Genomic DNA, 25,846 nt, shown 5'->3' with positions numbered 1-25,846 from the left:
CAGCCTCCTTTTTTCTCCATTTGTTTGTGAGTTTTGTTTGTTTATAATAAGAGATTTCTGCACCTGCAGTGCCAATTTTTCTTCCGTGAAAATCCAGAATGTCATATACAGCAGATGAAATGTCTGTCATTATTCGCAGGGCAAGATACGGCCAGCAAACAGAGGACATTCTTAAAGGTGCTCAGCAGGAAAGTGTTTTGTGGGCTGGTGTTGTTTCCCTTCCAAAAGCTGGTTATTAGACTGTAGAGTTTTATGTGCAAAAAGCACAAAGTCTGTATTCACTGAGATCAGAGAGAGAGAGAGTTCTTTCAAGGGACCCACCTCCCTTTGCATGTTCACAAGTTTCCCAAGGGTTTGGATCTCTTGCTGTCTTCTAATCTGTATCACTAGGCTAAGTCTATTGCAGAAAAACTTCTGAAAACTAGAAGACTACTTTTAGTAGTAGTTTACTACTTTTCTTTGCATTCAAACCTTTTGCTACTGGTCAGCTTTTTTGACAAAAGGATTAGCTATTTATTAGAAATATTAGTCCAATTTTTAACTTGCTCTCTTAGGGATATCTGCCTTATTTGGTGTTTCTGATCTTTGTATGTCCCCATAACAATAAATGTTTACAAAGCATCAGAGTCCCAGACTTCTCATGAATATCAGTGAGGTCATGGAAAGCAATCCATGCTAGCACCTGCAGTGAAGGCAGTGCGGATGAGGGGCAGCTGTTTGCAGCCTCTGGAAGCAGAAGATGTTTGAATTGCACCAAAGTAGCCACAGCCAGTTGTCCAAACCAACAAGCACGGGGCAAACTGACGTTCCATGGGAAAGAAGGAAAGCCCAAATAGTGCAGTCAGGCCTAACCAAGAACACAGAAATTAATTCAAGAATGTATTTCCATAGAAAACCAGAGCTGCTTACTGTAGAAGTCAGCAGATAAGATTATTCTTTGAAAAAAAATCTAAATATAGGATCTGCTATATTTTAACCTATAGCTGCACCTTAATACAATACCCGGAATTAGACTCATTGTCTTATAAACACAGGTAAGGATTTCTCCTGGCAAAGGACTAAACTTGGCTCACCTATAATCAGCAAAGTCAAAACCAAATCTGAGTTTTATTTAAAGAAACCTGAGTTCTAATTTTTTCAATGCAAATTAGGAACACAGAGCACTATGGCAACCAAGCTGCATTGCTACTGAAGTTTTCCATTTTTATTAGATAATCCTAAAGGCAAAAACACTGCAATCCTGAGAAATACCATTTCTTTCCTCGGATCATATAAGAGAGTAGCATTTCTATTTTTTCTTTAATTATATATCACTAGTTCATCAGCATAATCAAACAGTCCAAAGCAGAATCTGAATCTCTATTCAACTTGATATTCAGCTGTGTCAAGTACCTTCAATATGGTATTCCTTCTTGTGTTTAGAAAATGTGGAGTGAAAGGGACATCTCCTGCAGGACTGCTAATTGTTTCACCTTCATTTACATGGTTCCTAAATCACTTCAGCTTATGCATATGAATTTATGAAATTACAGCATGAACATGTGAGCAATGACCTACAGCTTTCAGCTGAAGAGAAGCATTTGACCACGGTGGGAGCAAAGGAAACTCAGAGCAGTCAGGTTCATTTTCAGGCCGCTGTGTGAAGCTTTATCAGTTTTGTGTAAATGAAACAAAAGCTGAAAATTGGTAGGCAGAAGGAAGAATCTTTGAATTATGGAATATCCTGAGTTGGAAGGGCCCCACAAGGGTGGTCAGGTCCAGCTCCTGTCCCTGCCAGAGCCCCCAGCAATGCCCCCTGTGCATCCCTGGTAGCGCTGTCCAGACACTCCTGGGAGTTCTGATTGGGACCGTGCCCAATCCCCATTCCCCGGGGAGATCCCGAAGCTGCTGATGGTGTATCTGAGCACTGGACAGAACAGAGAGATGCAGGTGAGGGCTGCTGTGGGTGTCCTCTTTCGGTTCAGATTTGTCAAGCAGATAAAGTAATTACGTCAAACCTAAGGGGTTTTTTGCATGCGCTAAAATATTGTTATGAAATCTTTTGTTAAGATGACATTTTTTGTGTGCTCTTCCATGCAACATGTTTTAATGAAAACAAGAAACAAGTGAAAGCTCAAAGTCTTTGAAGATGATCAGCATCTTTCCACGAGATAACGCTTATCTCATCTAGGATACTTGCACCACATTATTCAACTAAAAATCCTTCAGTACAAGAAGCCAGGCAAATTAAAAAATGCACTGATGATATCAAAGCCTCTTGTGACTTGCGAGCCTGTTTTTGCAGAAATGATTGTTACAGCTTTTAAAGCAGGGTCTACTTAGTAACCACTGCATTAACAGCAGTAACTACTCATTAACCACCATGCACTTTGGGCCCATTCCTTCCCCTCGTTACCAGGCTTAGAACCACTCAGTGGAAATGTCATATGAAACCAAAAAACCGGGGAGTCAGCAAAACGAGCCCTTTTGTTCTCCATAATTTATATGGCAAGTTAATTACGAAAGAGCTTTGCGATTTTGAGCCTCATCAGCCGGTGTCGTCAGCGCTGAAGGATGTGGAATCGTATTGGAAAAAAAACCGAAAAGCCGAGGGGTTCCCCCTCAAGGAAACAGCGTGGAACGTTATGAATGAGGAAGAAACTCCTGCTGGTGCTTTTTCTTCCTAACCCGTGCCACTCGCTTCCTTTTAGCTCACGTTACTGCGCCGCCCGGGGCCCGGCCCGGCGCTCCCTCAGCGCCTCAGGGGCGGCGGTCGCGGGGCGGTGCCGGGAGCGAGGCGGGCGCGGGGCCCCTCAGCCCGCCCGGCCCCGCCGCGGCCGCGCCCGCCGCGCACAACATGGCGGAGGGGCGGGGCCGCGCCAGCCCCGCCGTGTCCTGACGGGAACCCGGGGCGGGTTGGGCGGCGGGGCGGTCGGTCAGCGCCGTCCCTCACCCCCGCCGGGGGCAGCGCGGATCCGACGGGCGCGGGTGGAGGCTGCTCGGCCGGTGTGTGCGCCCGGGACGGGGAGCGGGGCGGGCAGAGAGCAGCCGCCGCTGTGCCAGCCGTGCCGGGACACGGGGAGCGGAGCCGGGCCTGGCGCGGCGACCGTGCGGAAGCGAGGAGGTGGGAGTTGTGCGGGGCACCGGCTACGGCGGCGGTGGGGTCGGTGTGGGGTGTGTGCGGGGTAAGGGGTCGGTGTGTGCGGGGCGGGATGTGTGTGTGCGGGGTAAGGGGTCGGTGTGCGGCGTTAGGGCGTGTTCTGTGCGAGGCAGAGTAGGGGTGTGTGCAGGGTGCGGTGTGGGAGCCGGGGGGTGTGTGCGGGGCACGGGGGGTGTGTGCGGGACAGGCGTGCGGGGAGCACAGGTGTTGGGAAGCGGGGGGGGGGCGTGTCTCGGTGTGTGGGGTTGGAGCAGTGCGGAGGTGGCGGGGCAGGGATCGGTGTGTGCCGGATGTGTGTGGGGTGAGGGGTGGGGTGTGAGCTGTGTCGGGAGGGTGAGTGAGGGGAATGTGGAGTTGCGGAGATCTCAGAGGGGCTGTAAATCCGAATGTACCGGGTATCTCTTATTTCCCTGGGAAAAGCGGGCGCTGCTGTGCGGTCCGGCAGCTGCGCGCCCCTCTGGGACACGGCGTCCCCGGGGAGGCAGGGCCGGCGCTGGAGCGGGAGCGAGTTAATGTAATAATTGGCTCTTACATAATGGTCTTTAGCACACCGCTTTAATTAGCGCCGCTACCGAGGGCGTCCTGGGCATCAGCGTCTGCACACACTGCGGCTGCGGAAGACCCCGAGGATGGGTGCGCAGTGAGCCGGGCTGGCTCACAGCGGCTCCGGGGCTCGTCAGCACTACCTGACCCTAAGGCAAGCGCAGGGCTAACCGGTGTTAGTGACTCTGCTGCTGGGGAGAAAACCACTCCGCCTCGCACTGCCAGCCAGGCAGCCGGTGTGAACGGGGTAGATTTCTTTAAAACACTGTTTCAATCGCCTTTTGATCAAGTCTGTGAAAGTCATCCTTGTTTCAATCTCATGTGGCTGAGAGGAGCAGGAAGAGAAAGAAGGAAAAACAGGACTGGGAATGGACTGAAAAAGGTTGGCAAACCTCGTCATGTCTTGTTCTGTAGGTGCTTTTTGGTTTAGCTCTTGCTGGAATTGGTAATATCAGCTGTCTTCCTATTATTTTGGTTGCGTTCCTTCTGTAGGACAACAAAAGGCATTGCGTGTGTTGGGAGGTGCAGTGTCCCAGGAGACTGCAGGCAGGCCTTGAACAGTGAACTACCACTACCTTTTCCATCTACTCTCCTGACCTTAGCAGTGAAATTATGCTGTGTCTTTGCCTGTTCTCACCAGGTCACCAGAATCATAGGGGTGGTGTCTGTTGGAATGCTTGTCTGGTCTTTTCTGCATTAAGTATGGGTAGCACTCATTAAAAATGTTTTGTGACACATTGCTTTGGGTTCCAAACAGGATTTCAGCAGTTCTTGGGTTGCATCAGCAGGCCTTCTGTTTAGAATAGCTCAAGGTGACTTTTACGTCCTGCTGATTTCTTGGAAATGTTTCCACTCATCTGATCTGGCTGGTTTCTTCTTGTTTCTTGTGAAGTGCCCTGCTAAAAAACTGGTGTTGTAACAGCATGTAGTGTCTTTGGCTTGAGCAAGTGGTGTCACAGGCCACCTCCAAGTGGTTGAAAGCTCACAGAGAACTCCCTTGTTCTCAGTGGCTGCTAGTGGGATCTTTTGGGAGTAATTGTACTTGCGGTGCTGCCATACCATGAGTTTTTGAAATCCATGGGGCAAAATTCTGTTGTGAATGAACATCTGGTTATACTTAGCAATATCCCACAGCTGGAATATCTTATTGAAAGCAGGAGACAATGTGAGGACCTTCCCCACAGCAACTGAAGAGCCTGAGGTTTCAGTGCTGTTGGCAGCAGAGATCTTCCCAGCAGCTTGTTCTAATTGCCCTCCAAATGAACAAGCCAAATTGTGAACCTGTAAAAGTTGTCAATGTGTTATGGCTTTCACTGCACCTGAGTGCACAATGCTATGGAAAAAGCATGAATTAACCAGCAATAGAATTTGCCTTCAGCTGTGTAAAAGATCCTGCCTGCCTGAGGGTTGGTTAAGACCTTGAAGGTAAAAAAAAGAGCAGCTGAGCTTATAAGCTGTAACAGAATTGGAAAGGTAGACTGGTTTGTTCTAGCTGTGAGGATCATGGTAGTTCACATAAATCATTAACTGGTCACATCACTCAGTCTTTCCACGGGGTTTAAGTACATATCTTTTTTTGGATTTGAAGTTTTGAATCTACTAATGGAGTTGTACTCTAGTAGGCTTTTTTGAGAATTGTGCAATAATTGTCACTTAAGTCCCAATTTTCAAGCTTGTTGGATCTGTTTGTTCTGTGTCATGTTAGATGAGGCTTTTCATTGTACAGCTGCCAATAACATTTTTTGTAATGTTGCCATTTCTTCTTTTTCTTGCCACAATGAGGAAAAAAACCTGTCTGGAAAGTAAAAATTATCTTTTCTGATGAGTTAAAAGGAGCAGTCATATCCTTGGTTATAATTAAGTGATGAAAATTGTATCACTTTTAAGATGCCTTTATCCATGGCAATCTCTTTTGGAAAGAAGTTCTGAATATTTCTGAGAGCTCTAGATGTGCTTTTGTACTTCTATATGGAAAGCTTCTTTTGAAGTTTCTAATTATTTTCCCTTTCCTACATTTATATTCCAGGCTGCAAGAACATTCTGCGTTACTGAAGGAAGGTGCTCCATTTTTGGAGTGACTTACAATGTCAAGAACTGTATCATCCTGGATTTTAAGCTCAGCCAGAAGCAGCATTATTTTACAAGGGAAAGGACGTTGGTACTCCATCTGTATCCCAAATAGAAACAAGATCAAATGGAAGCTCGTTTTCTCCAAAACATGTTCCTACCCTGCTGGGGGCTGCAGCATAGACAGAACTTTCTCCTTTCCCAAAGCATTCCGACACACTTCCACTGAAGAAGAACATTTTTCTTTCCAGTTGTCTCCGGCACAAATCAACGACATACTCAGAGCAGGTGAGCTATCCCACAGAACACTGGATTTGAATGGCAAGAATGCAAATTCCGTGCTGAGGTTTGAAAGCAACCAGCTGGCCTCCAACAGCCCCATAGAGGACCGGCGGAGCGCGGCCACGTGCTTGCAGACGGCGGGGATGATGTTCGGGGTGTTCGACGGCCACGCGGGCGCCGCCTGCGCCCAGGCCGTGAGCGAGAGGCTGCTGCACTACATCGCCGTGTCCCTCATGCCCCGCCAGAGCCTGGAGGAGATCGAGCTGGCCGTGGAGGCCATGAAACCGGTGCGGCCCATCCTGCAGCGGCACAGGCATCCCAACGACGTGGAGTACCAGGAAATCGCCTCGCAGTACTTTGAGAACCTCCGGGTGTACTGGCAGCACTTGCTGGACCTGGACTCTGAGCCGGGGTTTAGTTTGGAAGAAGCCATGATTTGCGCATTCAAAAGGCTAGACTCGGACATATCACTGGAAGTTCAGGCTCCTCAGGAAAATGAGTTGATGAGAAATATTGCCCTGCAAGTAGCTTTTTCTGGTGCAACGGCCTGTGTAGCTCACATTGACGGTGTTCACCTACACGTGGCAAACACTGGCGATTGCAGAGCGATTTTAGGGGTCCGTGAAGAAGATGGAACGTGGTCTACTCTCCCTCTAACCCGAGACCACAATGCCTACGATGAATTTGAAATTAGAAGATTGAAGAGAGAACATCCTAGATCTGAGGAGAAAACCCTATTTGTGAATGACAGATTACTGGGGATTCTCATGCCCTCCAGAGCTTTTGGAGATGTGCAATTAAAATGGAGTAAAGAACTGCAACACAGCATTCTTGAGAACAGCTGTGATGTTGAGGCTCTAAACATTTATCAGTACGTTCCTCCAAACTACCATACCCCCCCTTATTTAACTGCAGAGCCTGAAGTCACATATCACAAGTTAAGAAGCAAAGATAAGTTTCTTGTTATTGCTTCGGATGGGCTGTGGGAGATGCTGAGTAATGAGAAGGTTGTAAAACTTGTTGCTGGACACCTCACAGAGCTCAACATGCAGAAATCACCGCTGACTTTTAAGAAACCAATTAATTTGGGTTACATGCACAACTTGTTGCTGCAGAGGAAGAGCAAAGGCCTGGCCTCCCTGGACCAGAACATCGCCACCCATCTGATCCGGCACGCGATCGGCAGCAACGAGTACGGCGAGGTGGACCCGGAGAAGCTGGCTGCCATGCTGACCCTGCCCGAGGACCTGGCCAGGATGTACAGGGACGACATCACAGTCACCGTGGTGTACTTCAACTCAGAAACTATTGAGGATTACTACAGGAACCACGAGTAGAGCCTTGCACTGCTGCAGTTCAACACCACTAGGGAACTCCGATACTGAACCTTTCCTCTCGCTCTCTGGTAGTCCAGTTGCTACCAGTGTCTGCAAGTTCCTAAATCTTTTTGTTACTTGCTGGCTTTGAAAATAACTTTCTAACAGGTGAAATTTCCCTGGGTTTCCAGGTTTGTATACACTGAAGAAAAATGTCTTCATAAAACCTCACTGAAATGTGACTGAACTAAAGATTGTGAACCAGTTCTGATTCCATGAGAACCTTCGGTAAAACTTTACAATGAACAAACAAGGCAAATTTCGCTGGGACTGATACAATTTAATAGAGATGGATAATAGGTGTAGCTGCATGGGGTGTCAGGCTCTGCTCTTGTAGAGAGCGAGTAGCATCCTGTTGAAGCACTGTAACTGAATTAAATAAATTAACTACCAAACCTTTTTTGGGTGTGTCAGATATTTTAACAAATTGCCCCATATTTATAAAACAACATGAAGTAAGGCTGTTTGAAGAGCCCTGGGATTGTCTTTCCTGACTCTCTTCCTTAAGCAAGGGAAAAATTTTATCTTCTTATGCAGTTCTTTTCTGCACAAGAAAGTGAGATTTCATATTCTCTTAACTCTGTGTGGACTTGTGTGATGTTCAAACATGTAAGGGTGTTCACAATTCCCCGTTCAGGATTTAACAGTATTAGACTTAAGCATTTGAGTGTTTAGTTTAAACAATGTACCCTTTATTAAGCATTGATCTATGAAGTGCTGTGCATCAAATCCACCAACTGTAATTTAAACTGTTGGTCAGATCTAGAAGTTCAAAAATTCACGTAAAAGTAAATACAGCAACAGAGAGCACCTTTCTCTCCAGATTTAACTTAGAAGACACAATAGTGCTGATACTCCAAAATAGGCTTAATGTTTCATTCTTGCTCTTCCTTATAGGTATAGAGTTATTTTGCCTAATGAATGTATGTTTTAGTCTCTGAACATACACAAAATGTATTTTACAGTGTTTTTTTAATACTGAACTTTCCAGAGTGCTGTCCAAGCTTGCAAATTATCTTTTACATATGGTGTTCTCTGGTGCCTCTTCCTTGTTTACACTCCACAGTGTGAAAAATGCCAATCACTTGTTTTAAATTTTTGAAAGTTTAATAGTAAATAAAATGGTTGTAAAAATAGAATTAGAGTAAAAAATTGAACAATTAGGGTTAGGACAATACGAGACAATAAAAACAAAGTTACAGACATCTGGGTGCCTTCCCGAGCAAAAAAGCTCTGAAGAAGGACCCCCGTTAACAAAGGATTATCTCTTAAAAGCAATAGCCTGTTGAATATTCATACATTTCATACATGATGTATAAATTCCATTCAAACAAAGAGTTCTCTCTGGTTAGTGTCACTTTTTTTCCTTTAATCTCTATGGTGTCTTCAGGGCTGAGCAAGGCAGGAGAAGCTGGTCTCTTCTGATAAGGAAGTAGTAAATTCTTTTTTTCTCTGAAAGATCTACGTTTTCCTTTGGTTGGAATATAAAAACGACATTTTAACTACAAAACTACATTTACCATACTATCAAAATATTAATACAACATTACTAATCAGTACAACATAATACATATAGTAAATATCTTGCGTAGAGTCATATAATATGCACTTTTCACAACAGGAACTGTTTCCCACAAGGATGTCCACACTGGGAATATCAACCTGTTTACTGTTCTTGATGCTGAGGTGGGTGCAGCAGAGCAAATAAAAATATTGGGTTTTTTCTTAATTTCAGTTAAAAACATTATCCCTCTACAGTTTAGCAGATGAAAAAGTTGGTTTTTTTTTCTCAAGATCCTAAGTAGAAAAGGTCTTGGGGCTTAAACTGGTAACATTTCTGGACTTGGGGCTCTTTGTCTACTTTTCCTTACACATAAAATTTCTTAGTGCTTTTTTCAGGCACTTAATAATCTTGTTTTGTAGGTGGGATTAGAAGGAGAAGGAAGCTAAACTGTTGAAAAAATATTAATGTTTTTGACTCTTCAGGATTGACTGTAGTTCAGTGCTACAATTGCAATCACTAAATGCATCCCTAAAAAAACCTTCTGAAATTACTGTTTGTTTTTTGTTGGATTTTTTTGTTATGTTTTGTTTTTTGTTTGTTTGGGTTGGGTGGGGTTTTTTGTTTGTGGTTTTTTTGGGGGGGGTTGTTGTTGGAGGGGTTGGTGGTTTTTTTACGGTGGGGTTTGGGGTTTTTTGGGGGGGGTGTGGAGGAGGTTCGTCTAGTACATATTGGAATACATCCAACCCTTCAACCTGAAAGGCAGATCCAATGCATAGGTCTGTTCCCCTTGAAAGCAACAAACCAGGATTTACCTCTGGAAATCTGCCCCTGAGCTCTGGGTGCCAAGAGCTATAGGCAGACTTTGGGTTTGTGCCAGTTGCTGCAGAGCTTGCTGAATTTCTTGGTGCTGGGGTCCAGCTTGCTTTAAAGGGCGCCCTGCTCTCATCCTCTAGGCTGGTGCTGTGAGACTCAGATTTCCTCTGCCAGGAAAGGTAGGCAGGGATGGTCAGGCCTGTGTTAACCCCTGGAGGGGAGAGTTCCTCAGCAGTGTCCCTGGGCCCTTCTGCTTCTCTGGGCTCTGTTTGCTCTTACAAATCCTCTCGTGTGATCAGTTACAGGCTTCACTGCTTGAAATTTAGCCATAAAAGCATTTCTCAACTACCTCTTAATAGAGAAATTATTTAGCAGTGTAGCCAGAGGCACAAGGGTGCTAAACCATTATCAAAGGGATGTGAAGTGAGACTTGTCTTATGAAGATAGTCTAGAAAGCATTTAATGTAGAGCCAAACTGCTACTGCAAGGGTAGTGTAGCAAAGCAGCAGGTGTCTTGCCATGAAATAAACACAAAGTTCTATTCCTTTCACCATCCAGTGGTAAAATCCAGGTCAGCTCTCAAAAGAGTCTGTGGCACTCCCGGTAACTCCTGGAGATGTTGTGTCTAGGTTGGAACTGCACCTGCAAACTGGTAGTAATTGTTTTGGGGAAGTGTCTGAAAATCAGAAAGTTATTTCCCATTTCATGGTAGGTTTGCTCAGTTTCGACATGCAGCACTATAATAATCTGTGGTGAAAAGGGATAATGTTAAACTAATTAAAACTTTGGGTTGGTTTGGTTGGTTGGTTTTTTAAGTACAAATTGAGGATTCAACTGCATATTCCCAGGGATTTGTTGCTGTTAGTGGAGGCAGTCCATCCATACTTACAATCATTCAGGTTGGAAAAGATCTTACCCAGCACTGCCAAGGTCACCACTAAACCATGTCCTTAAGCATCACATCCAAATGTATTCGAGTGTCTCCAGGGGTGGTGGCTCCACCACTGCCCAGGGAAAGGCAGGAATTTGCCAGAAATTCCTCCCCCTCCACCAAAGGAGTATGGACTAGGACTAAGCAGGATGAGAAAACCCCAGGGTGAACAGTCCACACATGTAGAAGGATGTGAGGACTCTGGAAACCCAAAGCTGGTTCTCTGAGATGCCAAGCATGTAGCAAAGACAACCTTCAGGTAAGCAAGGTGTTACTCTGTGTTCTTATCAGAGCACTGAGTTTTGTATTCTCAGTTTATACCCCGGGGCTGTGGGATGACAGAGCTATGGATCCTTACCACAGAGCCCCTGGACACGCACTCTCTGTCACTGTAGCTGTCACACAGGTGACAGGAGCAGCCAGCTGGAGGTGACGCACCCCAGCCAGCTGCTGTGGCACCCGGGCTGTGACATTCATCCCATCAAACAGCTGAGCACTGAGATCCATTTCTGCTTCCATGCTCACATAAGAGCAAAGGGACAATACTGTGCCCCTCCTTTCATGATCTCTGGCAGCTGGTACCAGGTGATCCAAAAGAACTGTACCTGATCAAAATGAGGGAGATTCTCTCAACAAACCAGAGGAATCTTCAGCTCTGAAGAGCCTGCTGAAACAGAATAAAGTTCTGAAATGTTACATTTTCTTGCAATTCCTTCAGCCTCCATTCTCTGCACTATTAGGTGTGCATATTTACTCAGGAAAGAGTCACGTTTTAAAGTCACTGCAGAAAGTAAAGGTTGTGCTGACCTGTGACAGTGTGCACACAGTGAAATGTTTTGTGATTAATTCACCCACTACAATCACGGTAAGCTGCATGAGGTCAACAACTTACTGCACCCTTAAATTACCTGAATTGACAGCAATTCAATTGTGTCTTCTCTCCAATGTATTTTAACAAAGTTCCCAATTTCAGTCACTCTAAATTCTCAGTAATGTGTACCCCATACACTTGTGGTGAACCATTTGAACTTGGTCCTAGGTATTTTCATCTCTTAATTGCTCCATTAATTAGTGCAATCAGAGCTAACTGGCACTAATAAAAATAGTATTTTGTGACTTGGAGAATCAAAAATTTGTATGTGAGCAAACTTACTGCATTAACCTGCTCCTGCGAGCTTGATTATGTGAAGATTTATGGGAACATTTAGATGCATCTCCTACGATATTGCAAATCTGTTGGAATAAACATCTTTGCAGGAAGTTTGGTTTAGGTTAGATAGTTCTGCTTGCCTTTTGTGTTCTTCATTTCTGCAGCAGTAAGAGAACTAATCGTCAATAACTCTCACAAATTCTGTCTTAAAATTATGGGCATTATGACTTAAATAAAACATCTGAGGTTAAGTATGGATGTAAATACTAGAAAAAAATTATTTTTCTTCACTAAAACTTACGCCTTGAGCTCAAATACAATTTTGTCACGTCTTTTCTTCAGAACTCATAAATTATTAAGCTTATTTATGTTTAAGTATTCAGACTTTCATAATGGAGTTGGAGTTGGGAGAGGGTTTTTTTTTGTTTGTTTGGGGGTTTTTTTGGGTTTTTTTTGTAACTTTTTTGTAGTTGGTGTGGGGAGAATCACTGTTTTTGTAAGTAAAAATACTCCTTTCACATTTAAAACTAGTCCTTATTAAATGGATGAAAGGCAATGTTGTGTTTGCTGCACTGGAGTGTATCTCCTAGCGAAGTACTCCATGTCTCAGGCCAGAGAGCACAAATGTCCTCCCTGGGATAGAAGTGATCAGCTTGAGCTGAGTTTGCTGAGGTGTTTGTAGCTCTGGGGGTTTTCCACAATGAAAACAACTCTTAATGAATGAAAGTAAAGATATCTTGACACTATGGAGGTTCCATTAAGTTAACCACGTAGCACAGGGGACACGAGTTCGCTGGCCAAAATATCCAAACTGTTAATTTGACACTTACAGAAAGTTACTTTAACTTTGATATATATGTGCTCATCAGCAGTTAAAGCATCATTGTAACATTCGAAATGTTGTAATTGTCTTGAAATAATGCAAAACCCCCCTACAACACCTACAGAAACAAGAAATCCTTGAATTGCAATAGACTAGTAGCAAGACAAGTGTTCACATACTTAGTCTTTGAGGCTTAACTTTATTCCCATTAATTCCAAGTATTTATCTGTTCTTGGAGAGGTAAAAAGAAAAGAAATTCTTTGGGACTGATTTCTTCCAGAAGAAGATACTTGTCTAAAACTGAGGAGGAGTTTTGTAGTATTAAATTGAACAGAGGTTCTGGTGTGTGTGCTCTGTATTGCCACAGGCTGAGTACTTCCATAGAAAGTAGAAGGGAAAGAATCCAAGGTGTGAGTTTCTTTTGGGGTTACAAAGCATGGTGTGAACTGAAAAAAAGGTTTTCCCTTCCTTGTAACTGCGGTGGGGGCATTGACCTTCAAATTGTTACTGTCCAGCAGAACACTTGCCATTTTACCAGATCCATGGATTTATCCTGAAGAGCTGGCCCACACTGCTCCTGTTGGATCTCTGCACTTGTCAGCTGGGTGAGATCATTTCTGTGCTGTGGCTCAGGGACCTCACAGCCTGTCCTGTGCCAGCACCAGCGGGCACACAGGGCACCTCTGCTGGAGCCGGCTCTCAGGAACTGGGGATGCTGTGACTGAAGCTCCTTAACATCCTCAAGGAAAAAGTGACTGGGAGCCAGCAGCTGGGGCAGGGAAGAATAATTGTGGTTTTCATGGAGATTAAGGGAACTTACCTGGCACTTTTCTTAAAGAGAAAAAACTGCATGGCTTGATTTTTTTTTTGTTGTAGTTTGTTTGGGGTTGTTTTTTTGTTGTTGTTTGTTTGGTTTTTTGTTTGTTTTAAATTAAACCGTGCAGAAGGGGAAACTGTGGTCAGCAGGCAATGTTTAAAATTCTATGGGCAGCAGATGAGTGGGTCATAAAGCACACTTCCCATGGCCCCAGCTGAAATTTTAGAGCCAATCCTATAGGCACTTGTTCTAGAGCAGGTAGGTTAGTTCAGACTCTGGCTTTGTACTTCTCCCAAACCAGCCCAGAGGTTTCCCTATGGAAGAAGCTCTTCCCACCTGTAGGTGACTGCAGGGCTTTAGGAGCCAGCATCCTGCTGCCAGTGACGCCTTGGGAGGGCTGACCTGGAACAGGGACTGGACAGAGCTAGAGAATAAAGTAGGTATTTATTGAAAGCCCTTTTAGGATACACCTTAGGCAGGACAGGGCCAAATAGACCCAAAATGGTCACAAAATGGCTGATCGGTCATGAGGTCTCACACTTTTGTAAGTTTTGGTCCATTTGCATATTGGGGTTTAATTGTCCAATTACAGCTTTGGATTGTGAGGTCTCCCTTCTCATTTCTCTCCTCAGACACCTTTGTTTGTGCTTTTGGGCCTGAAAACTTGTAACATTGTCCTTGGTGTGCAGCAGGAAAAGGATTTGTTTAGTGTCCCTGCTCTGTGCAGAGAGCTGAGTGACGCTGAATGTGAGCTCAGAACTGCACCCCTGGGCAGCACAGAACCTGAAAAACATGAAAGCTATGACTTAAGGCATCAGCAGTGCAGGGGGTTCTGAGCTCCCAGGGTGGAGCCTTGGGCCTGCTCCTTTCTGTTTGTGTTCAGTTGCTTTGGTTTGTCCCCTCTGAAATGGACTTGGTTGCTTCGAGGTTGCTTCGAAGCACAACTTCACGAAGCTCCCCAGTCCTGGCTGGTTTCCTTAGCAAGCAGAATTCCCATTTCAGTGCATCTCTGGATAGTCCTTGCTTTGGTGCCTGCAGAGCCGGGCTTGGCCAGACGATGTCACCTGAGCTTTGCAAAAAGATTGATGTGCTGTGACCAGTCTCTCCTCGCTCTTAACTTTTCATAACATAAATTTTAGATGCTCTTGAAAATAGAGCAAAACCCCACCAATCACCTAAACACGTCTTAAAAATTCTATGTGATTTGTTAGTACTTCAAACTCATAGACGGGGTAATCTGAGCAGGAGTTTGATTAATTCTTTTTCAAGACCAAGTTTGAATGGCCCAAGTACCCGAAGGGGTTAGGCTTTGTGGAACAAAGCTTGTCCGGGCACTGTGAGGTACAGGAACATGCCAGTGAAGCCAGGACACACCTGCCTGAGCTTCCCGGAGAGCCTGCACAAGAGGAAAAGATGCTTCCAGAGCTGGGGAGATCTTTACTCGGCCATAGCCCGTGTCTGCTGCTGCAGTGCAGCTCCAGCTGCAGCGCCACGGCCGCCCCAGGGCCATGCTCTAGCTTAGGTTAAAGCATTTCCATTTGGACAAACTTCTAGTCTGGGAATTGCACTGGAATGCTGCTGGAGGAATGGGGATGCACTGTTGGTCTGGGTGTTCAGAGATATGACTTGCTCCAGCCTCGTTGTCAGCTGGCATTTTTGAGTAAAATGAGGGTTTCCCCACCCATCACCCTTTCCTTTTGTCTCCAGCTCTTTTTTTCTGAACACGGTTGCCTGCTCTTACGCAGGTGCAACTTATCAAAATTTGTATTTTCTGTGCATTCTTGCTGTAATGTTTCCCATATCCCTCTCCCCCTCCTATTCCTGTAACTCCGTGGTATTTTTCTTATTATTGTTCCAAGCAACTACATCAAGAAAAAGGGGCAACTTTGTAATTTTAGAGCAAAATAAGAAGGGGGACATGATTTTCATCCACACAAGAGGGTGAGGGAATTGTGGAGTGTGATCAGATGTGGTTTCAGCCAGGTGCACATGTGAATAATCCACAATTCCATAGAAAAGCTTCTCCCACTCTTTGCTGCTGTCACAGCAATGCAGAATTCACAGAGCAAATAACACCCACCTGAAGTGCTGGGGGACAGAGGAATAACTTTCTCCTCATTGTTATTTGATGAAAGTAATGCATCGTGCTCTTAGACCAACTTTACCTTTTGTGCAATCCCAGACTTCTGATCTCAAACCCATGTGGAGTCTTTGCTAACCAGACCTTTTCTGTGCACTCACTCTATTAGAAATGAAATCCAGACACTCGGCCAGATTTTCAGAGGAAATAATAGATCATGATTAAAATCTTCCAGGGTTGGGGCTCATGTTGCATCATCCTATTTAAAAAAAAAAAAACCAAAAAACAATAAACAGAAAAAAATAAAAAAAACACAACCAACCAACCAAAACCCCTGGAATAGTTATTTCTAACTGTTTGGAATCATATGTAAAACAAATGCAGTCAGTGCATCCAGCCCTAATTCTGATGTGCCATGCCTTCAGGAACCTGCTGTTTGCCAGGGGCTTTCTCTGCCCGGCAAGGCAGGCACACAGAACCTTCCCCTCACTTGCAGAGCTCAGTTTATGAACAAGAAATAATTTGTGTAATAATGAAACTATGGCAATAGTAATAAAACTATGGCACTAGTAGTAAAACCCTAATGCTGCTGGAAAAGGGATTTGTTTATTTTTATTACGACTTTGTGGTTAGCCCTCTGTCTCTGAGATCTTTGGCTGCAGAAGAGCAGATGGCACTGGCCAATAGTGTGAGTTTCTGTGGTGAAAGCTCTAAAACCTTTGTAAAACCCACAGAAACAAGGGGACATTGTTGCCCTTCTGTGACCATATGACATAAAGGAAAAGGGGCTTCAGTTTCATTTTGGCTTCAATTTTGTTTTGACTTCAATTTTTGTGTGTTTTTTTAACCACATGGTGTGCTTGCTTATCTGGTTATCCTCATTTCCTTTTCTGGAGTGACAGTTAATTTTTAAATGGTATTTTCATTTATTTTTTTCCCCCAGTCAGGCTTTTAGAAGCATTCTAATGTCATTCTCAGTGCATGCTAGTAATAAATATTTCTACTTGATTCACCTGCCAACTCATCTTTTATTCATCCTGCTGATGAAAACAATCTCCCACGAAACTTCTGTTGCTGAGAGAGTTCAAAAACTTTCCAGTTATGGATGAAATTGATCGCCTCTCCAGCTTAGTGTAAGAATTTTCTATTGATTTTTCACACATTTTGAAGAGGTTAGGAATTGTAAAGTTCTGATGTTAATTAGAGCAAGAGGAAGAATGTAACCCAGGAAATGTAGCAACAGGTGAACCTGCTTACTTTATGTTCTTATTGCAAAATACCCACGTGGTACCCAGCAAATAACAGCTGTAATCAAACAGCTCTTCTCAAGTTGTATTTTGCAATTATGTTTTGTGAAAACTGCAAATTGCAGCAGAAGCCTACATATCTAGTTAAATTATAACAAAATTGCTAAATAAATTTGAACAGGTTGTACTATTCACCAGACCACCTGATTGCTGCAGCTGTATATATATTATTTTTTGTGTAAGTGTGGCTAAACACATCACTTGATCTACAGAGGAAGAACAAGACCTGGAGGAAATCTGGGATCCTGGGCAGCCATGAGCGCCAGGATCTTCCTGCTTTAAATACATTTTTTTGTGATGAAAATAGGATTTTTATGCTCTGTGAGGAAAAAGGAGAAGTATTAATATGTATCCATTTAAACTTTTTTTTTTTCCTCTAAGGAGGTTTTCTCTACCTGATGACATTTTAGCTGCTCTAAGAACTTTGCCATGAAGTGAGAGGCATGACCGTGTTTTCTGACACATTTCTGACGTGATCCTTAGGAGCACAGCAAAGGCTGGCTCTGGTTCCCAGGGTAGTGCTGAATTAAAACCAAACACACCAGTGATGTAGGCATTGCACAGAAGTCAGACCTCGTGAGGCACTGGTCAGTAGGACAATTCCACTGGGAAAGTAAGAGGAAAGCAAATGCCCACCTCTAAAAAATCACCAAATTTTTGATTCCTTGGCCTGGAGCAGGAAATGCAGTGTTGTGCTCTCCCTTGAGGTCACATAAATTTTCACTGCCACGACATCCTGGGACTCTGTCCAGAGTCATTTGAGCTCGCCTTGGAAAACTTGGGATGAGTAAGAGTGGGACCCCCAGGATGTGTGCATTGTCCCTGCACGTGCAGTCTGGGTTTAGGTGTCAGATACCCATGGTTGATGCTTAAAGGGTCTCTGTTTTTATGGCTGTGCATATGGCTGATCTCTATTTTGGCTATTGGCTGACGGAGTGCATTTTTGTGTATTGCTGACCAGTTTTTGAACTTTGATCATCTTTTTTTTTTCTTTTTTAGCAGAAGTAAGTTGGATCAATAACCTATTAATAACCTATTCAAGCCCAAAGTTCTATTCACCTGTACTTTCCAAACAAGAGATATTTCCATTGTTCATTATTACGTGGCACTTCCATTTCAACCCTGAACTCATAAATCATAAATGAGCTTGAAGTATTCATTTCCCTCTTTCAGCACTACCTTTATCTGGTATTTGCTGACATGGCTCATTATAAGTTATTTTTGAGCACAGTCCGACCTTGTTTTCTGAACAGATGAATTCATTGTTGGAAAAGACTCTATAAATAGAATTTAGGGGCCCCCAAAATGAGAAAGTCTAGCTCATTAGGATCACAGCTGAACAATGTGATCAGATACATAGAAATTTTGAGCTGGTGAAATGAAAGCAAAGTCTTAGCTAATTGGTTCTGAACTTTTAAACAACACATGGGCACTTTTCGTATTACCGTTAAGGGTGATAGAAACCCTCTGGACAAAGAGATTCAAGGCAGCACATACTGGAAGGAAAGAAAGAAGAAAACATGAGGTCAGTTAATGTTAAGGAAAATAAATGAAGTGTATACAATGGGATAAACAAATGACTTCTCTTATCTTCAGCTATTCTATCTCCATGTCAGGCTTGCATGAAATTTAAGTTCTATTAACTTCTGCCAGCCTTCCTCATATGTAAGAGGCAGATATGTCTCCTGTATCAACACTTAGTGCTGAAGTGGTGGGGTAGATTTAGGGATGTGTGACTCTACTTCACTATCTCATGCAGGATTACTATATGAAAATGCATAAATCCTCTGAACTATCTACTCTCATGGAAGAATAAAGACTCACTGCATCAGGCCACAGCTAGTTCTTCTGGGAACTGATAACTGGGCACACAGAGCGTCCCAGAACTGGAGCTGGGCATGCATGAAGACTTGGCTCTAATTCCTCCCTTATTGGCACGTTTCAAACATGGCTGGATGCCAATCCAGTCGGTTTTATTATCATGAAATAATGCCCAAAGTAACGTCTTGATTTCTTCTTTCCTCACTGAAGAACAAAGCTCATGGTGCAGGGTGAACACCCTGAGACCCACAAGGCAGTGAGGGGGAGCTGGAGGACATTTTTCTAGGATATGACATTTGACATTTAAGAATTACATTATCATAAAATCCCAGAATGGTTTGGGTTGGAAGGGACCTTAAAGCCCATCCAGTGCCACCCCTGCCATGGCAGGGACACCTTCCACTGTCCCAGGCTGCTCCAAGCCCCAGTGTCCAACCTGGCCTTGGACACTGCCAGGGATCCAGGGGCAGCCACAGCTGCTCTGGGCACCCTGTGCCAGGGCCTCAGCACCCTGCCAGGGAACAATTCCTGCCCAAGATCCCACCCAGCCCTGCCCTCTGGCAGTGGGAGCCATTCCCTGTGTGCTGTCCCTCCAGCCCTTGGCAATTGTCTCTCTCCATCTTTCCTGCAGCTCCTTCAGGCCCTGCAAGGCCGCACTGGGCTCACCCCAAAGCTTCTCCTGTGCGGGTGAGCAATGGCAATTCTCTCGCCTCTTCCCATACAAAACATACAAGGAAATACATACACTGTAAATGCCTGAGACACGGATAAAGGGCAGAAAGGGCACCCTGTGGAGTGAGAAAGTTTGCTGAGATCAGACTACGCTAGAAACAGATAAAACCTGTGAGCCCTGGCAGTGCCCAGCCCTGAGCTCAGACTCTGCCACAGGTCATGAACAGCCCTTGGGAAAGTCCTGCTTCCTCCTCCTCACGATGGAAGAGTGAAAGGTCTTTGGCATCAGGTGATTTTCTTGTTCACACCCAGAACTGCAAAATTCAGCTAGCTATGCCAAGAATTAGGTCTTTTGAGAGGACTATTTAAAGAGATACTTTCAGCTTTGAAAAATTGTGTTGGCTACAAATTTTCTTTTTTAAATAAAACTTCCAATATCTGAATCTGAAAGATAAAGAAGACTTTTCTGTGTGCAAGGTACTGCATTAAGGAAAGAAGCAGTGATAATGGCAAGACAGTGGTTGATTTCCCCAGCTGTTTCTCACACGGCTTTTGGGTGATCACGGTGGCTGCTGGATTTAAACAAAACTGCAAATTCTTTTTTAGACTCACTTATACCACCCTTTTTTAGACCATTTATACCTTCCTAATGGGAAGGACACAGGCAGTACCTGAAATTACATTTTGTTGTGTGACTTGTTTGTTTCTTGTGCTTGTCATTCCTACTGTTAATGCATATAACTTGCGTAACTTATGGTGATGTCTGTCTTTTCTCCTGTGTTTTTTGACACTTATCTTAAAAAACATTCTTTCACTTCCCTAGAACTGGAAATTTCTGATGTACCTATGTAGATGAATTTTGCGGCAAAATTAGACTATTTAAATAGTAACTAGAGTATTCTGAAATCAGAAAAAGGACACCTGAAGCTCAAAACCACTGTATCCTTCTTTCAATTCTATTGTGTTTCAATTCTTTGAGTTGAATTGTGTCTTATTACAATTTTGGTGCCTTCTCTGAAAACTAGAAATACACTCAAACCCTCAATCTCCATGGAAACAAACACCATTCTCTCAAAACCAAGCAAGTGCAAATGAGCAGTCTGTCTAAGCAGATTTTTAGTGTTTGTGAAGCTCAGAAGACTTGGAGACTAGCAAAAATCCTGTGCACACAGTTCAAAACTACCACCTCACATTCAGCTAACTTGCTGTGTGTGTAGGATCGGAGTGAAAGCACAAACCAACTTTTAAAAATCTATTTCAATTTTAAATTAAATTATTATCTTAATTGCACTATGGGTAGTGTAAGCCAGGACTGATTAAGGAAAAGAAAGTAATAGTAAATCATGCCCTGACCTGAAAAAATAAAATCGTCATGGTTGTTTCAAAATTACTGAAGTACTTCTTGCATGCTGGTCCTTTTCCTTTGGTCTCTGTGGACTTGCAAACTTTTTTTTCCTCTGGCAAATGATGCGTTGATTTATATCACATCCAATTCTTATAAATAGAAGTTAAAAATAAGACAAAGCTTAAGTTTTTTAGGCATACACACACAAAATTCATAAAGACACATCTCAGCGAAAGGAGTGAGGAAAGAATGTGAAATACTCATAAAGTACAAAACACTGGCAAGCAGAAGTAAATTTGGGTTATTCTATGTGAAAGTCTCCATGGTGTATCTTGCCTCCTCATGTTAATGGTTTAAATGCAATGATACTCATCCATAAAACACAGATTCTGTGCTTGGAGTGGCTGCCTCTGATCAAAGTTGCCAATCACCATTAGCTCACTGAATTTCTGACGCTGCCCTCGTTGGCCAGCAGCAGCCAGCTCTGCTGAGCTCTGCTCCCATCTGACTCACTCCGTGTCTAATTGACACTGATGGAGGAGGAAATTATTCTGCAGGAAATCAGAAACTGATTATGCATGTTGTGCTGAAGGAGGCCCTTTTGCTTTGTGGCAATGTCCCTGGAGGTGTTTAAGAAAGCCTGGATGTGGCGCTTGGTGTCATGGTCTGGTGACAAGGTGGTGTTGGGTCACAGGCTGGACTCAATGATCTCAAAGGTCTTTTCCAACCTGGTTGATTCTGTGACTCTGTGACTCTCAGATCTGGGGTTCTGTGGTTCTGTGATGTTACTCAGTCCAGGTGAGAGCAGGGGACGTTCCCACACGGAGGGTGTGTCCTTGGGAGTGGCAGTTCCAAGATGCACTTCAGGTTAACTTTGGGACACTGGAAAAAACTCCAGTGGCTCTCAACCACCATGCAGTCACTAGAAGAGACCAGCTCAGGAGCCAATTTTAAGAAGCTGTTACATTTCCCAGTCTTAAATCTTTAAAAGATGATGACTCACAATCTTTATTCATTAATGGGCAGCTGATTCATCACTGGTTATATGGAAAATAGATTTTTATATTGGAGCATGATTGTTCAGAATGCTTTATAAAGACCGTGTGATTACTTCTATATTGATGTCTATTTGGAAGGTTTACAAGTTGTCTGTAAAGCCTATAACCTGCCAAGTTACAGCATTAGGGCAACCACTAAAGTGATATAAAGTGGTAATTTTTAATTTATGAAAAGCTTTTTCTTTTTAAAAAAAGTAGTTTTAAAGCACTCACAGCTTTTTCAATGGCATATGGAGCTCTAATTTTCATTTAAAAATGAGATGTACAATAATTTTCTGTTGGTTTAAATAAACTGGATTGTTCAGTCACACACAGTTTTACATGCTGATTTTCACAGGATAAGAACTGGAATGTTTGGAGGCAATCAACAAAATATTACAGGCAATTAAACTGCAATAAAATTTTCCCCCCTCAGGGCAGGGATGAAAAAAATCTTGGTTTCCTATGAAAAGGCAATTCAGAATTTCCATCAGCCCTTTTTGAAATTAAATGGCTCATTCAGGATCAGCTTGTATAAAACCAAGTACTAATCTTAAAAGTTTCTCTGTCTAAGAGTTAAGCAAGCTGATTCAGGTGGAACCATGACATTACAGTGTCATTGGTCCTCAAAGCCACTTTTGTTTCACCTTCCCTTGGGAGGAAACTCGTGCGGTGGCTGGATGGGGAACGTGCTGCTTCCTGCACAGTGGAGACATGGATCATTCCTTAGGGAGAGCTTTGCAAATCCCTCTGTGAACAGTCACTGGCTACGGGCTGACTTCTGTTACTGGCTGAGTGATGTTTTGCGGGGGGTTTTTTTTGTGATTTTTTTTTTTTTTTCCCTAATTTGCCTGGTAATTCCAAGGGTTACCATACTTCTGGGAGAGCTGAGCTGCCCAATGGCACCAGGTTGTTCCTGTTCTTTGGTGTCTCAAGGAGAAAAAACCTGGCTCATTTGGGGATACTTGCATTCATCATCATCACCACCATCATAATTATAATATAAAAACATAAATTATTATTATTATTATTATTATTATTACTCCAATAATTTGGCCCCAAAGAGTCTGTTGGGCTTTCAGCAAGTCTTTGGCAAGCAATAACTCTTAGTTGTCTCTCACTGTGGGTGTCTCTTGCAGAGGCTGAGACTGCTGAGCCAGGATGTTCACAGCTTTGGGTGTTCTGAGCTGAGGGATTTTATGCCAACAATACTGTGAAATAATTATGAGAACAGGTTTGTCCTGGTAATAAAGACAGAAAGCTTTCCCTGTTGTTATGAAGTGATTGCTAGGAATTACTGCTCCTTCTGAGTTGCAACATATGTAGGGAGTGGGTGAAAACACAAGGTTAAAACCTGGACTTTTATGGGAAAAAGGACATCCATGAGAAGCTTTCAGACAGCCAGTCTTCAAAATCTGTTTGTGTCCAAAGGCCAGACAGTCCAGCTTAAAAAATGCAAACTATAAATTTATAGAAAATGGAGAAGTCTTGAAGCCAAGTGATTCGTTGTGTGATTCTGTTCTCCCTTCTCAAGTACAAAATCTCTGTGTAACACTGAGTGTAACTGAAGTGTAACAGCTCCCGCTAGAACACTGAAAACTCCAAGTAGTTGAGTGAAATCCACTTGTGTCAGGCAGGGATTGATGGTCTACAGCTGATGCTTGGAGTGGACGCTTTATCTCTGTTCCCTTTGATAGGTTCTCCTTAAAGTTTCCATCTCTGGCATTTAACCCTCGTGTCCATCTGGACACTCCATTTTCATAGTGTACTTTTTACAGTTTTGGTGACAACTCTATTTCTGTTTCATGTGTTGCTTTTTACTTTCCAGGGCTTGTTACTTTTATCCCATTATTATCAGTCAAATTTTGTAAGAAAAGAGTTCACTCAGAGTGAAGGCATTTTTTCGTTGCAAAAATACAAAATGGGGAGCCATGAGTTATACTCAGGAGGTGTTATGTACTAAAGCTGTATTTATGTGAGCAGAAAGTAGCTGAACCTCTGAACATCCAAAAATGCTACAGAGGCCCTTCACAGTATTCTCTTCCTTTTATTGGAGCCCTGATGGAAATTGCCATTTTCCAACTTTGCAGAATTCCCATTACTTTAATAGTAAGTGTGTAAAAATAGTTTGTGTAATTCTAACTTTTACCACAATCCTCTATGCATTTCTTATTTAATATTAATACAACTAATTTATATAAAATCTTGCCTTTTGTTAATGTCTTCTGAATTAATAATTGTTGTCAAAATGAAGGTATAAGGAGGGTGGGGAGGAAATATAATATCTGCTTAAGAGATAGCCCAGAGTGTATTTATATAGATAAACAGATACATTTCATAAATACAACAGTAAGACAGCTTAAAGTTTGGGTGGGTTTTTTTGGTTGTTTTTGTTGTTTTTGTTGTTGTATTTCTTTGAATTGGGGAAAAAAGCTCTCTTTTGTCACAATTTTCTCTGAGGCTCTGAGGTCTGTGAATTGTTTAGAGGGAAAGTTAGGGAGTAACTGTGGCAGTGAATGAAACCTGTCTGTTTTCTACCACACTTTTAAACTGGTCAAAAAGAACTGTTTCTATATGAGAGTCTAGGTGGAACTTACACAATGTGAAGATCCCTAATTCAAATTTGTGCTTTTTCAGAAGCTTTGGCAGTAACCACAGCTTTGTCTGATGCTCTAGGATCAGACACCACTTTTCTTACACCTTATTTCTGTGTTCTTTTGTCTGGTTGTTTCACCTCCTGGGAGAGAGCACAACAGGATTAATGAGATAATCTTATCTTCTGCAAGGCATTGGAAATGGCACAGAATGGGATGTATTAATACTGCCTTTATCCCAATGTACAAAGGAGTTTAAACATTAATTCCGTGATAGGGTTTGCCTTGTCACATTTAACACAAAATGCAGATTCAAGCCAACAGTTCTGCAGAAAGAGAAATGGAACAAGTGGAACATCCCTTTATTTACAGCTCAGAAGGGAAGGGTTCAGTTCAAGCACAGCTGGATGCCTCTGAACTCTTGTTAACCCACAGCTGTCAAACAACTTCACTGCCAATAACTGCAGTGCCTGCTCAGCCTGGGCACTCACACTCTGGGCTTTGGGTTTGCAGGGGATCAGGGATAAAAAGCCTTAGCCAAGGACACACATTTATGCATGCAACTTACTTGCTGTTATATGGCACCCAAGGTTACCTCTGTTTTAGTGGAGAACTGAGGAATATTGGCCCTGGCTGGTTTCTGGCATGTCTCTCTGAGCAGGCCAGTGATGCCACGATTCTGACACTGCTGCTAGTGGCTGTGCATCCCTGTCACTTGGGATTTTCTGTACTGCAGCTGTGTCTGAGTGTGTCTGAATGTGTCTGAGTGTGCTGCAGTGTGTGGAGTCTCCGCATGGGAAAGGACCAGTTAAAGTTCTGTCCACTGGAACAACCATTGAAAGATCTGTTTGTCATACAGTTTTCCTTGCATCTGTCTTCAAAGTTTCAGCTGGAAGGGTCTGAGATCTATAAAGCCCAGGCTGACTGAGCAGAATGTGTACTTGCATTTCAGTGACAATTTCCTGCTATCCCTATTTGCACTGGCTTTACCATTAGGAGAGAAGAGCCAAAAGCTTTGCTACCATAAATGTCTGAAATCCCATTAAAGTCTCTAAGCCATCCCACAGAAGGGCACCTAACCCTCCAAAAGCAAGGAAGACTTGAACAGAATCTGTGGCTACCATGGACTATTTTAAAAAACTAATTGCAGAATAAAACTTTCTCAATATTTTTGAAAAACAGCAATACTCTTTTAAAGACTGAAGTTTTGGTTTTTTTTGTTTTAATCTATAGATATTTTAAAATTATCTCCTCCCGAGTATAAAAGTGGTAGTGTTCCACTACTCTGCTAAAAGTATTGACCAAGCTTCCCAAAGACTTCTCAAAGTCTCAAATAGGTTAAGTCTTATCCACAGTTTGAAAAAGCATTTGTGTTGAGGGTTAAGTTTTCCTGTAGAATTTTTCCCCCCCATAAATTGCTAGGAGACTAAATACTGATAGTTAAAGGGTGCTCAACCCGGACAAAGGAAGTTGATCACTTAGTTTTGGGGGAGGGAAAAGGCTCCCTGGAGCTGAGGGTGGGTGGGCTCGCTGCTCTCTGTTTTC

General features: G+C 43.1%; 1 protein-coding gene across 4 annotated transcripts; it reads left to right on the top strand.

The window, feature by feature from the left end:
- The first annotated feature begins 2,881 nt into the window (after window positions 1-2,881).
- On the top strand, window positions 2,882-7,807 carry PDP2 (pyruvate dehydrogenase phosphatase catalytic subunit 2). Of its 4 annotated transcripts, none has more exons than XM_040075732.1 (3): window positions 3,002-3,103; window positions 3,686-4,064; window positions 5,709-7,807. In XM_040075732.1, exon 3 carries the CDS (start codon window positions 5,767-5,769, stop codon window positions 7,366-7,368), a length of 1,602 nt encoding a protein of 533 aa, XP_039931666.1. In that variant the 5' UTR covers window positions 3,002-3,103; window positions 3,686-4,064; window positions 5,709-5,766; the 3' UTR covers window positions 7,369-7,807. The 4 variants fall into 4 exon arrangements, with proteins under 4 accessions (XP_039931668.1, XP_039931670.1, XP_039931666.1 ...); XM_040075733.1 differs by having other exon boundaries at window positions 3,686-4,092; XM_040075734.1 differs by lacking the exon at window positions 3,686-4,064 and having other exon boundaries at window positions 2,882-3,103.
- The last annotated feature ends 18,039 nt before the right edge of the window (window positions 7,808-25,846 follow it).

This window comes from Hirundo rustica, chromosome 11, assembly GCF_015227805.2.
Source record: "Hirundo rustica isolate bHirRus1 chromosome 11, bHirRus1.pri.v3, whole genome shotgun sequence".
NCBI classification, from domain to species: Eukaryota; Metazoa; Chordata; class Aves; order Passeriformes; family Hirundinidae; genus Hirundo; species Hirundo rustica.
Note: the sequence above shows the minus strand (reverse complement) of the source record. Positions and strands in the feature narration are given on the sequence as shown.